Source organism: Hypomesus nipponensis, chromosome 23 (genome assembly GCF_054491055.1).
Source record: "Hypomesus nipponensis isolate SF chromosome 23, ASM5449105v1, whole genome shotgun sequence".
NCBI lineage: Eukaryota > Metazoa > Chordata > Actinopteri > Osmeriformes > Osmeridae > Hypomesus > Hypomesus nipponensis.
The window spans coordinates 20,958,132-20,972,797 of NC_140383.1; the positions used below are offsets into that span (position 1 = coordinate 20,958,132).

Below are 14,666 nucleotides of genomic sequence, written 5' to 3' on the forward strand. Positions count from 1 at the left end.
TCTTTAGGGGGGCTGCAGAGGGCAGGTTGGGTCTCCTCAGGACATTGGCACCTGGAGGGCCAGAGTTTGGCTGCCATTGTGAAGGTCAGCGCTCCTTGCAGGCTACTTTCTCTAGGATGTCAGACCTGGCCGCACTGCAATCCACTTTATAGGCTGTCCGCCCCGTCCCACCCTGTCCTACACTGGCCACCCTGTCCTATACTGTCCACCCTGTCCTATACTGTCCACCCTGTCCTATACTGTCCACCCTGTCCTATACTGTCCACCCTGTCCTATACTGTCCACCCTGTCCTATACTGTCCACCCTGTCCTACACTGTCCACCCTGTCCTATACTGTCCACCCCACTTTAACAGATTGCTGTTAAATCTTCTTCGATAATCTACCAGTAATTTCTTGCATGTATTTATCTCTGTATCCTTGTATTTTGTCTGCATTCCTTGCAGTATGGTTTTCCATGAAGGAAGAGAAGATTTACTCTAAAAGGATGTCACCCTCTTGCTTATCTGGCAAGCGTACTGTGGAAAAGGGATCAACTATGAAAATAATGTTTTTATGTATACGTCACCCAGGAGCTCAGCTATCATCAGGCGTCTCATTTAACCATCAAAAACAATTCAAAAGATATTTACAGAAAAATCATATTACGCATCAGATCATGACGGGGACATGGTTTGGGTTTAGTTTATTTAATTGGAGGCATAACACATTTCCTGCAACGTCACAAAATGAAATGATATCAATACCAGGCCACTGTAAACTGCAAACCTCCGGTCCAAAACCCATAACTAACATCTGCAGAAGTACTATAAACTCACAGGTCCAGTATAGTCCGGGGTGTAGCTCAGTGATGGGAGTAGTTGACTGCAGAACCACAGGTCCCAGGTCTGCAACCCCACTGTACGTCACTTTGGATAAAAGTGGATTAAAATTGTTAGATGAAAACATTACCTATAACATTTAACATTAAGAGGCAGTATAACATACTATATATCATCTTATTTAATATTAAGATACAGTATTCTATTGGCTGTGATATAAAGGGGTGAGAGGACACAGGTTTAACTGCCAAATCACAGGTTTCTCTTTGATCTATGTATTTTACCTGCTATCCTGTTTATAGTTTAGTTTGGTTTATTTCAGACAAAAAACTTAGTTTCATACAGTTGAGCTAACAAACAAAAGCATTTTTACATCAGTCTGAAACAGGTGTAGGCTGAAGCTCATGCTTATAATGCCTACCCTTTATGAAAACATCTCATATTTTAAAAATAAATAGAAATAATTATTGCATCATTATGTTGACAATCAGATCTGAACAGAATACAAAAAACATTAATATTTCTTATGCAATAGAGTTGCACAGTCCAAATACCACAAAAACAGCGTGTTCATCTATCACTCTTTAAATTGTTTCATATCATTTCATTGCATTATATTTAAATAGTTTCTGCAACTTACTAAAGGTCCCACATATTTTTTGTTCTGCATGACAGCTGTTCCATAAATCTACACCTTTAACGGAAATACAATGGTATTTAGCATCGGTCTTCACTTGGTTATTTTTGAATATTCAAGATCCACTTAAGTCATGTTGGCATTCTCTTTCTGTGAACAACCCTTGTATACTTTCTGGCAGGTGATTTTTTTTGTTGCTTTGTACATGATTTGTAATGTTTTTAGTTCTACTAATTCTCTAAATTTTAGAGCCTTTAATTCAATAAAAAGGGAGTGTGATTAAGATGTCAGTGAAACACAAATTACAGATTACTTGAACTATAGTGCACAGTTCCCATGATAAAATTGGTGACCCACACACACAGATTCCTGAAATTATAGATGGGGCACAGTGACTGCGATAATGTCAGTGACACACAATTCTGGAATTATAGATGTGCAGTTCCCGTGATGCAGTCGGTGATCAAGACATCAGTGAAGCACAAATACAGATTACTTGAACTATAAATAGGGCACAGAGCCTGTGATGCAGGTGGTGATAACGGTTCTTCTCAGTGGCTTTGGTACCTATATTTCTCAGATCACAATTTATATTTTCTGTCATCTCTGAAGTACTTGCTCAACCTCCCCATCTATTCTGGTCACTTAAGCACATCATAAAAGCAATTTCTCATTATTTTAAACAAATTGCCAATGCTCTTGTACATTTATGCAAATTATTAGGTAGCCTTCATTTGTCTGCTGTTTCCTATGTTATCAATTGCTAATGTTATGTCGATCAAAATACATTACATTGGTTCATCTAGCCTTTTGGATCAGAACAGAAATCATGCACAATGGTTGAGCCAGTTGTCATAATTGTAGGCCTAATTCACCATACAGCACTTCCATGTACATAAATAAATAACAATCCCGCATTAATAAGACACGACAACTGACTGAGGACACTAAATTCGTACAAACATTGTTCCTGTTGTACGCCGTGGATCGCTATATCCATGCCTCAAAAAAACGACTAAACGAGGCCAAAGTGATAAGAATAGTGCCCATGTCAGTGATGCAGCTGGTGATAATAATGTTGTAACACATTTGCAATGTGCAGGCAGTTTTGACATCAGTAAACCTTTACATTTAGTCATTTAGCGGACGCTCTTATCCATAGCGACTTACTGTAAGTAGAGTGACATTCCCCCCGCGGCAAGTAGGGTGAAGTGCCTTTAGAAGTGCCAGGAATCGAACCGACAACCTTCTGAATAATAGACCGATTCCCTAACCGCTCAGCCATCTGACCCCCCCCACACACACACATTCATTTATGTAACAAAATTCACTGATCTATACTGAAAGTGTCCACTTAATATTGTTGTTCTGTTAGCACTGGCTATCCAGTATTTCTTCCCGAAAACCCTTAAAGGCAGCTGATCCATCAGTCAGCCAGCCAGGCCGGTCGGTTATAAAAGCGAATTTGCTTCTAAATAACAATAGGCAGTAGAGGGTTCCCAAAAATGTATTTGTGAATTGCCAGTTGAAAGGTGGTCCAGCTATTGATGATGCCTAAAGGCCGAAATATGCTTCTGCGTCTCCGTTTAAGGATGGGCGGGTGCACGGATAGGCACGGATACGGACGGATAGACCGTGTTTAGGGTTCTCTGTAGGCTGCGGGTGCTGAAAACAATTCACCGGCAGAAGAGTAGGTGGCGCAACGGATTTTTGTAAGACGTCGTTGAGTGTTTATTACCAAGAAGTCGGAGCAAATTTACAAATGAGACGTTTCATCAATAAAATATTCACATTTTCAGCAACTATACTGCCCATTTCTTGTCACATTTGAATTCAGATGCTGATTTACATGTACTGTTTAGCTGAGATATGAATTGTAAAAACTTACAGCAATGACAGTCAAAGGCTTCTGTTCGTCCTGTTTATCACGGCAACCCCGCCCCTGACGCAAGTGGTTCTTAATACTGACCAATCACAGCCAAGGGGGTCTCCGTAGCTCTACGAAATGACGACGGATAGTTAGAAAATTCAGGAGGTGCACGTCAAGCTCTCCGAGGCTCTCCGAGGGCTGACGGAGAGTTCGTAGAGGGCGTTCCACGGAGACGAGGGCGTTCCCATGTGTCAGTTTTTCGAAAAACGCACATATATCAGCCTTCAAGCAATGAAAATCAAATCCCTGTTGTCTTTCTAGGCTAAATCGTTGTGACTTTGTGTAGTCCAGAGCCATATAAAATAAGAAACAATTGTAGCTAATAACCTTCCAGCTACACCTGAAATAAACCATCCACTTTAAATACAGCTAGTCTTTGTTAGTTAGTTAGCCAGTATTTCATCAGCAAAATAGTCTTGGATTTTCTGTATCGCACTGACATAATTAATATTGTTAATATCTTATGCCTGTTTTAGGTTCCCTCACAAGTGCAAGTGTGTACCTGTAGGAAGCAAGCAACAATAATATAATATACAGCAAGTAAAAGTAGTTAAATCAATTACAACTAACCAACAAGTGCAACAAGTCCTTCAATAAGTGTCATTGTGTTCCTGGAGGAAATAAACTAACATTGGATCCAACAAATCAGAATTGTGTTTAATCGCCAAGTGGTCACAAACAAGGAATTTACTTTGGTGGGCAGGTGCATACAGTGAACATTTAAACATAATGAACTAAAGGCAAATGTAGAAAATGTACAACAAAATAAAATAAATTACTGGCAGAGCTATACAATATAATAATAAAATACATTATAATATAAAATACAAATGCTATATAATATACATAAAAAATAAAATAATATAGATAAAAAAGAAAACATTTTATTTATTTTCTTTTTTTTAAGTACCGTTGTACTCCCGAAAGAAGTGCATCTTTAGCCTTTAGCCAACAGCTTGCTGTATGTGGCCATTCAATATGGCTGCCAGACAACTATGATAAAGCGTCCAACAGGCTCTTAAACGATAATAAACATGAGAAGACAGGATAGATGGGTAGATAGGATGGCATCAGCAGAGACCAAGACCTCTTAAAATGTATTTTAGAGATGTAAGGGTTAAGGTTGAAGACACTGGCCAGAGAAACATGGGTGAAAATGATTTCAAGAGTGTCTTAAACAGGATGGATCTCACATACAAAGTCACCACATTGTTGACACAATCTTCCAAACCTTCCGGCTAATGAACATTGCACGCTACGATTGCCCACTCGAATGCATGTTGTGTGCCTTGTTTCTCATTGTGCCTATTCCAGCCTAGTGTGACTTCCTGCCAGTGCAGCACTGCCTCTGGGGAATCTCTGAGGTTTCAGCCAGACAGAACCAAAGCCAAGCATTACAAGCTCACTTTTCAAACCCAGCTATAAATACCCGGCGTTCCACAGCCCTGCAACATGCCAACATCCATGTCTAGAAAGGAAATCTGATACTCAGACTATGCTTGAAATATGTCATTTATGAGTGATGTATGTTGGATGATACCATTCAACCCGTTCTGCAGTGGAAGACCTCTGACATAGGATGCTGTAGAATCTGTAAATGTTAATGAGTTGGAATCCTGGTCTTTAGTTTATTGCCTCTGATTGCCCTTCTAGTTGGATCAGAGTGCCATCATGGAGTTGAAATCAGTTAAAATGTGTTAGTTAATTTTGTCTGTATGGGCAAATGAACTGTACCGTAGTGCCTTGCCAATACACAATAGTAGCCTGTGGCTACATATCCTGATGTGTTGATTTTATATAATCCTCTGTGTCTGCAGCCCAGAATACAAAGGAACACATTTTTACTGACCTCTTACTGGTTCTCAGACACAGCCTGAGGTCAAGATAGGAGGACAGCCTAGCAGACTAGACAACGCAGGCAGTGTTGAGAGCTGCTCTGTGGTCAGGCAGGCCCTGGGCGATCTGAGTAAAGGGTGTGGGGCTGGGGCTGGTGACAGGGGATCACACCAGGCCACCCCTGGGTAGGTGCAACTGGGACATCACTCTGTAGTGTCATTGTTCCCATCACAGGTGCCGGCAGTGACCCGTGCCATCCGTGCCTAGCCTTCACAGATGTGTTCTAGGATCCACTTAAGCTTATCTTTTTTTTCCCCTTGTTTAATCCTGACCTCTGATGAATAATAGTGTTTTTTTTCTTTCCAGCCAAGCCACATCCTCTGAAATGGTGGTCTTTAGTATGCGCGTTAGCCTTGGTATACATCTGTCTTGCATGGAGACATTTTGTTTCTTAAAATGTTCACCGTCAGATTTGTGTGTTGGGCTCCAGCCTCCACACAGGTCTGCATCTTCTCCACGTGTCTGACCAGGCTGTGTTTGTGTTGTAGATGATGAAGCACGCCTGGGACAGCTACAGACAGTACGGCTGGGGCCATAACGAGCTGAAGCCCCTCGCCAAGAAAGGACATTCCACTAATATCTTCGGTAAGTGACTCTCGCAAAAACATTTTTACCAAATAATTTCACACACAGGAAAACACAACGACAGATACACTTTCTAGCAAAGTCCACCAGAATGTGAGCACCCATTCCGGTTTTCTTGTTCTTGTTTTATGTTTTTGCTGTTGCTCTGCAGCTGCTGAAAAACAGGCCAGTTGAACTTGTGTGCTTGTCAAATTTGTTTTCAGTCTTCCAAATGGAGCATATCCTTGTTATTTAATGAACAGCTCTTAATTGGTTTCCGAGCTGCTGTGTGGTTCTCCGTAATGTGGACATCCCTGTTGGGCAGTGGTGTCATGTTAGGCAGTTGGAGGCGAGGCAACAGGTTACGCCCACATGCTAGTTCACCTCAGTCTCTTGTTAACAGGGCTCTGTCTGCTTTTAACCCTGTTACCCTCACTGTCTCTACATGAAAACTTGCTGGGTGTGTGAGTCAGAGGGGAAGAGAAGGAAATTGGCGAGATTTTTAAAAATGTGTCTTCCCTACTTGCCCATGGGGCTTCTTACATATTATACTAACACGCACAAGCACCATGTCACTGCAGCAAATGCAGTTTGCGAATAACATCCCTCGCCTCTTGCTTGTCATGTTTTAGATGCCTTGAAACAGGAAGGCTTTGTGTGTACTTTGCCAGCCTCACTCTAACACAGCAGACTAGAGCCTTGGTAACAAGAGGACTGGGCACTTTAGTCTCACGTAACCCTGAGTGCTTTGTCGAAGGGAGCAGCAGGAACTGGTGTTTACTGTAGAGATTTAGGCCTTTGTCTAACAAAGAACAGTTTTAGCCAGCCTGCAGAGCTTGCCAAACATTGCACAGTTCAGCCGGAAGTAGCTAAACCCTTTGGTGTTTAAGATGGATATAATTGGATGGATAGATTTTGTTTGCAGTGGATGTTGTTACCATATTTGTTTGCACCTTCTGTCAGTTCACTTGATCGCGTTGGTGTCTGTCCTGACCCAGAATGTGACCTGTAGTGGGGTTGTGACAGCGTCACCATGGGCAGCGTCCTGTTGGACAGCATGGGCTCAGATCTCTTTGTAGTGTCTGGAGGAAAGCTCTCCCTGGGGACCTGCGTCAACCTGCATTGATCCGGACTGTAACCAACTCCACTGGCTACGGGAGCGACAATGCTTCCCTGTCATGTGAATACCCTGCTCAGGTTTCCCAACATTTGTAGCATGTTGTGTTTGCTGGTCAAAACAGAGTTTTAAATGCTCTCCCTCGATCATTTAGATTTGAGTTTTCAAACGTATCTTTGCAGATATGTGGAATTTGCCTTGGTTGAGCTCACTCTTGTCTCTTACCTTGGCGAGCATTTTCACAGCACCTCCATGTTGATGGGGGGAGGGGGTCAGATAAAGCCCTCTCATTGGGTAACTCCCATGGACTGCTGGGTTGGCTTGTACAGCGTGAGATCACAACTATTTGACACACTCATAGGCCTGCCAGGTCCAAGCATGGAATTATAGTCCTGGACCAGACATCAGAACATTCTCCGGTCACATTCTCTTCCAGCAGTGGAAAAATTCTGCAGTGCAAAATCCTGACTGAACAGTACATTCAGAATCCTGGCTGAACAGTTCAGAATCCTGGCTGAACAGTACAGAATCCTAGCTGATCAGTACAGAATTCTGGATGATCAGTACAGAATCCTGGCTGATCAGTACCTTTAGAATCCTGGCTGATCAGTCCCTTTAGAATCCTGGCTGATCAGTACCTTTAGAATCCTGGCTGATCAGTCCCTTTAGAATCCTGGCTGATCAGTGCCCTTGAGAATCCTGACTGCAACCCCTCACACTGCTTCTCCAGTTCTGGATGCCAGCTTTCCATTCCTGAAACTCACCCTATGTTGTTTTTCTACATGTAGGTCATGTCTTGATATGATTGGTTCCCTGGGTGGAATAGCAGAGTGCATCCTGGGAAGGGTTATGAGCATGCACCATGGCAACCTGCCTGTGGGAGTGGGTGTATTCATACAGTTGAGGAGAGGCAGAAGCAGTCTGATTATAGACTGACTGTAAAACCTGATCAGCGCATTTAGAAGATACACACTACCTAACATTGGAGTATATGAAAATACAGTCTTGAAGGATAGAAGAGAGAGGGTGAGGGGGCGATAAAGGATAGAAAGGGGCAGAAGGAGTGGGGGGAGGGGAGAAAATGGATAGATGTGAAATGAGCAGAGAGAAACAGGATGAAGAAGGTGTGAAGTTGGAAATGTAGATGTTACTGGAAGTTCGACAGATGGACAGACACAAGGGAACATAACAGAACTTGTTTATGTGGAAAGCGCCAAGATCATTGGGCACATGCGCTGTCCATACCAACCACAAACATATTCCACTTCAGTTACTCTCAAGTGCCTAAATGACATGCTAAACATGACATGTAGGGCTTGCTTGCATAGTATTTGATTGCTAACGTGACAACTGATGTATACATCTATATAACAGTGTCCAGCCATGTGTTGTCGTGTCCCCCCCCCCCCCCCCCCGAATGTGAACTTATGCCCCGAGGTTAATCCACTCCATGAACACGATGACACCCTCACTAAGTGCTGTAGTCGTGACACAGGCTTCTCTTGGGGACACAGTGATGCTCCTCACTGTGTTTGTCCTGTCTACTGAGGCATGTTGTGCCGTTAACGGCTGTCGTGGCTGATGCCTCAGTGTGACTGCTCAGGTGATGACTACCATAAGGCCAGATCTGCATGGTGAGTGGAAGGGACAGTACTATCCACTGCTCAGAAAAGAGCACACACCTTGAGATCTGCACTGATGGCTACATCTCCCCAGAGGTGTTCATTTGTGTGAATGTACTCAAACGTTTGATTATGTTTGCATTTACAGTTGAAGTGCTACAGGCACAATTTAGCATTTTCACTGAGTTCTTTGTTGCAGAGTACCTGTCAGTGTATATCTATGAGTTCTATGGTTTCCCAGGCTGCAGAAGTTTCAGAGGGTCTGTCTTGCAGGGTCTTGTCCTTGTCAGAGTAATTGCTGTGTTCTAAATAGTACTGGTCCCTCTGGATGACTCTTTGGGGACTAGTAACTGCATATTGCCCTGATTTAAGTAGCTCTCTTTCTCTGTTGCTGTAGTTTGGTGTTGGCAGCAGTATAGAGCAGTAAGGGAAGCACTCCCTACAGGACTACAGATCTCCCTCTCCCTTATGCTCAGCGTTTCTCTCCGGCTAAACTTTTAACACGGCCACTGTGACGCAAGCATGACGGCCAGAAAGGGTTAGATTTGCCTGCCGCTAAGTCCCTGAGGAATGTCATTAAGGCCCACAGTCAGTTTAACTAGGTAGAGCAATCCACTTTAATGACATCTACAAGCTATGTAAAACTATTTACAGTTGTTGGTTATGACCAGTTTAGCTAAGGGACCAGATGAGTGGAGTTTGTTAGCGACGCTGTGATTGAATTAGTCATAGAGTGGGCTGTTGGTTGTGTAAATGTTATACTTGACTCGCAAACTACACAAACTACAAAATAGTGTTCATACACCTTCCATACACATATTCACACAGTGTTGCTAACCTGGTGACTTTGTTGTTAGAACAGAAATCGCTCCACAAATATTTCAGAAAGTAGCTGAATTAATGACAAATGCTGATGCTGCACTGTACTGTCACATCTGTTATCTTAATTCCATTGCACATTGTACACATTAAAGGAAATATTCTAAAACTGGTTGTTCCCATCCTTGATCCTTGGACTGGTTGTCCTCCATCCTTGGCTATATCGCGTTCCATGCCGTTGTAAAATCCAGCATTATCTCAAAAGTTGTCCTCATAACATTCTTTAACTTTCCATATTACTGCGCATCGAATATTTAACATTGAAAAAGACGGCAAAGATGTCCATCTGGCTGTTGCATGGCAAAGATTTATGTAGGAACTATACTTTGTAGTAGTGGAAGAATGACAGTTTATTATTAAATTATTTAGTTTCTAATTGTTTTTATTGATGAAACCATATCAAATATTTGTAGTAACAGTTTTAGAAAAGCAATAAGCCCTATAATTCCGCTTCGCGTCGTGCCAAACAACTCCCCTTACCTGTTTTAAAATCAGCGTAAACCACGGCCTCTTGGGGCTTATTGCTTAAGTAATCTATTCTAGTGCATTGTGAAGGGTTTGGCTGTTTATTTCTGTTTCATAAATGCGTAACTTAATTCAAGGGAGTTTTATCTGGTGGGAGTGGTCCAATCTGAGCACTACTGGACAGATGTAATCAGACACTGATTATACATTATTACCCATTTACCCACATTACTTTTAAAGTCATTTGTTGGCTTCATTATAGAGGCAGTTGGAGAAAAAGACAGGGAGAGTGAGGTAGTGAGACGTGGGAAATCCCAGGCAGGAATCAAATCCAGGCCCCTCTGTGGCCCCTGAAGCTTTATTATTTATTAATTATTTATTTATCTGCCGGTCTATGCAGGGAAATGCACACCCTTGCATTTTGTCCCAACTTTGTGTATTCATCCAAATACCGTTCCAGAACTTTGCCATTAAAGTGGACTAATTTGACATAAGATATGGAAATCTGAAGAGCCCCAGGCCCCTTGGAAGAACACAAATTGGACATTACAAAGGCCTCTTAAGAGAGCTCTACTGCTCAAAGAAACCCAGAAGGCAATCTCCCCCCCCCCTCTAGTTAGGAGTTCAAAGTCCTGCATGATCAGTACTTTAGTCTTGCATATGAGTAATTTGACTTTTTTTGGTTCTCCTCTTAAGAGAAAATGCACAAAGAAAGCCAGAAACTCCCCTTTTCCAGACAGTTTGTGGTCTTTGTGGTGGGCTTGGACCAATCATGTGCTTGGACCAATCATGTGAAACCTTTGGGAGGTACAGTATGAAACCACTGGCATTTGGGCCATAGAAAAATGGACCTTATTGTTCACAGCAGGTTACATGGGCCTCCTCAAACACATTAACCACCCTCCTACTCCTTCACTGCTCTGAGTACACTCCCAACCTTGTTTATGCAGTGCTTCTTTGTAGAACAAGAGGGTCCTCAGCTACTCTATTGACCTGAAGCATTAGCATAATCACACTTCCATAGCACTATGGAAGGAGCGCCACTTCAGTATCTTACACACTTCCTTGGGAGCAGCTGAACCTGCCAGTCATGTGTCGCTAGGTGCTGAAACAGGACGTGTGGGCGGGGCCATGGGGCTAGATCACAGCACTGTGGGCGGGGCCATGGTGCTAGATCACAGCACTGTGGGCGGGGCCATGGGGCTAGATCACAGCACTGTGGGCGGGGCCATGGGGCTAGATCACAGCACTGTGGGCGGGGCCATGGGGCTATAGCACCCACACAGCAGAGGCTCTGGTCTTTTGCCAAATCAGTTGAGTAATTTGGGTACTCTTGTGGATGGAGAGGGTGCACGTTCTGACGTGGCCACGGTATGCTTTGGTTGCTCAGTGTTAAACGATTTCCCAGCAGAGAGGGAAGAGAGAACTGGAGGAGGGGAAGAAAGAGGGAGAGGGGTGATGCAGCCAGAAGTGGATATGTCTAATGTCTCCTGTAGGAAGAGAAGGAGAGTGCTTGCAGTGGGGACAGAGAAGAGAAAGAGATGGCAGGAGAGAAGAGAGAGTTTAACCCTGAACCCCTTTGCTAAGGCCCTCTGTCTCGCCTCTATTCCTCCATCCCTTCTCGATCTATCTCTACCCAACAAACAGAGACAATGTAGTCTGAATTATGAAATCATAATGTTGGAAGGATTCATACTGGAGCCCTAGCGGAACTGCTAGTGGGGGATAGGGGCGGTGAGGGGGGGCTTGTGTGTGTGGTTGTGATTAGTCTCTAAATAAACCTCATCCCAGTCAATTTGTTTCAGATAAGCAGTGTCTGGCATATCTAAATGTTATCTGCTTTAAATGCCAATCCTGCTCCTGTTAATTTGATTTGCCCAATTTGAGAGGTTGCAGTGTGTGACAAGTAAAGGGATGGGTTTAAAGGAGTTGTTGATGATCAGACTGATGAAGTGAGAAATGTACTCAGGAATGTTACATGGGAACATAAATAGGACTCGGGAGCAGAGAGAGAGCTTGAGCACGGTGAGGCAAAAAAGCAGAAGTTAGTGCCAATGTTATAAGTCACACACTTTAAGTAAATAAAGTGTAAATAAATGATGAAGGGCAGATGGAGGTGTCAGACAGAGCTGTCTTTGCCAGCATTTGTAGATCACACTCTGCCTACAGGAGGGCCAATCTGTCCAGATTAGGAAGGCACAGCCAGCTTCAGAAAGGGTATTTTTAGAGTCCTGCAACATTGATAATACTTCAGCTGGTGTAAGGAGGAGAGGGCTGTACTGGTTAGACTAGAGAGAGTACAGGGCTGTACTGGTTAGACTAGAGAGAGTACAGGGCTGTACTGGTTAGACTACAGAGAGTACAGGGCTGTACTGGTTAGACTAGAGAGAGTACAGGGCTGTACTGGTTAGACTACAGAGAGTACAGGGCTGTACTGGTTAGACTACAGAGAGTACAGGGCTGTACTGGTTAGACTAGAGAGAGTACAGGGCTGTACTGGTTAGACTAGAGAGAGTACAGGGCTGTACTGGTTAGACTACAGAGAGTACAGGGCTGTACTGGTTAGACTAGAGAGAGTACAGGGCTGTACTGGTTAGACTAGAGAGAGTACAGGGCTGTACTGGTTAGACTAGAGAGAGTACAGGGCTGTACTGGTTAGACTACAGAGAGTACAGGGCTGTACTGGTTAGACTAGAGAGAGTACAGGGCTGTACTGGTTAGACTAGAGAGAGTACAGGGCTGTACTGGTTAGAGTAGAGAGAGTACAGGGCTGTACTGGTTAGACTAGAGAGAGTACAGGGCTGTACTGGTTAGAGTAGAGAGAGTACAGGGCTGTACTGGTTAGACTACAGAGAGTACAGGGCTGTACTGGTTAGACTAGACAGAGTACAGGGCTGTACTGGTTAGACTAGAGAGAGTACAGGGCTGTACTGGTTAGACTAGAGAGAGTACAGGGCTGTACTGGTTAGAGTAGAGAGAGTACAGGGCTGTACTGGTTAGAGTAGAGAGAGTACAGGGCTGTACTGGTTAGACTAGAGAGAGTACAGGGCTGTACTGGTTAGACTAGAGAGAGTACAGGGCTGTACTGGTTAGACTAGAGAGAGTACAGGGCTGTACTGGTTAGACTAGAGAGAGTACAGGGCTGTACTGGTTAGACTAGAGAGAGTACAGGGCTGTACTGGTTAGACTACAGAGAGTACAGGGCTGTACTGGTTAGACTAGAGAGAGTACAGGGCTGTAAATAGTTTGAGGAGAAAGAGTGCAGGCCTGCACTGCCTTCCACTAATTGGTTATAAGCTCACACTAGTATTAACACTGAACTGCTGGAAGGATTGAAACACCTGAACACATACCGTGTATTTGAAGGGGAGGATAGGTTAGGGCTGGGTGATTCACTAACATTAATTTTCAGTAGTGATTTTGGCTTACAACGATTATGAAAACAAGACAATCAAGATAAAATGATATTATTGTGCCACATTCCATTTCGCAGGGATGCTCTTGTTGTGTCTTATGTTTTAAATCCAGAGCACCCCTTTCCTTTATGGCGGAATGCTTTCACCCCTCTCCCAAACTGTGTCTCAGCTGGGCTGTGGTTCGTTATGTGCATGCATCACCCCAAGCTCTTTTCTATGGGCTGTTGTGACTTCCTTCCGAGCACTCTGCTACGAATGGCAATTTTGTTGTTGTTTTGCTCTTGTTGTTATGGGGGTTATTTTTTAGATCAGTAATTGCATGCTTCCAACGTCAATGAGTAATTGCGTTTAATAATCTCGATCTAAAAATTGACCAAGATTATCGTGATTATGTGTTTTGCTGTAATCAAGCAGCCCCAAGATACGGTGTCGTGGTGGAGCATTTGATGCTGCTCTCTAGAACAAGCAGACTTGATGATTTACATGGATAGAAAACTATCTTGCAAACACCCAAATACACACACTGCACTCTACCTCTCCTTGCCTCTTTTGGGACATTGAAGGTGAGGATAGACAGGAGTGGAGGGAGTGGTTTGTCTGTCGGTCAGTTAATTAAGATCCACACTTGAGTAATGTTGTCTCCTTCCCAGCCAAGGTGAATAGCAGAGGACAAAAACCTTTGTAATCCCAGAGATGCCACTTAACCCTGAGACACCCTCAGTTACCCCAGAGACACCCTCAGTTACCCCAGAGACACCCTCAGTTACCCAGAGACACCCTCAGTTACCCCAGACACCCTGAGTTACCCAAGAGACACCCTGAGTTACCCAAGAGACACCCTGAGTTACCCAAGAGACACCCTGAGTTACCCCAGAGACACCCTGAGTTACCCCAGAGACACCCTGAGTTACCCCAGAGACACCCTGAGTTACCCCAGAGACACCCTGAGTTACCCAAGAGACACCCTGAGTTACCCAAGAGACACCCTGAGTTACCCAAGAGACACCCTGAGTTACCCAAGAGACACCCTGAGTTACCCCAGAGATCCTCAGTTACCCCAGAGACACCCTCAGTTACCCCAGAGACACCCTCAGTTACCCCAGAGACACCCTCAGTTACCCCAGAGACACCCTCAGTTACCCAGAGACACCCTCAGTTACCCCAGACACCCTCAGATACCCCAGAGACACCCTCAGTTACCCCAGAGACACCCTCAGTTACCCCAGAGACACCCTCAGTTACCCCAGAGACACCCTCAGTTACCCCAGAGACACCCTCAGTTACCCCAGACACCCTCAGTTACCCCAGACACCCTCAGTT

At 43.9% G+C, this 14,666-nt stretch overlaps 1 protein-coding gene across 8 annotated transcripts in view; it reads left to right on the forward strand.

Moving 5' to 3' along the window:
- man1a2 (mannosidase, alpha, class 1A, member 2) overlaps nt 1–14,666 on the forward strand; it is a 40,561-nt gene that overhangs the window by 12,403 nt on the left and 13,492 nt on the right. For all 8 annotated transcript variants that reach the window (XM_084688142.1, XM_084688144.1, XM_084688143.1 and 5 more), the window contains one exon: nt 5,772–5,868. In XM_084688142.1, the coding sequence (XP_084544268.1) occupies nt 5,772–5,868 (97 nt within the window). The remainder of the gene's footprint in view (nt 1–5,771; nt 5,869–14,666) is intronic.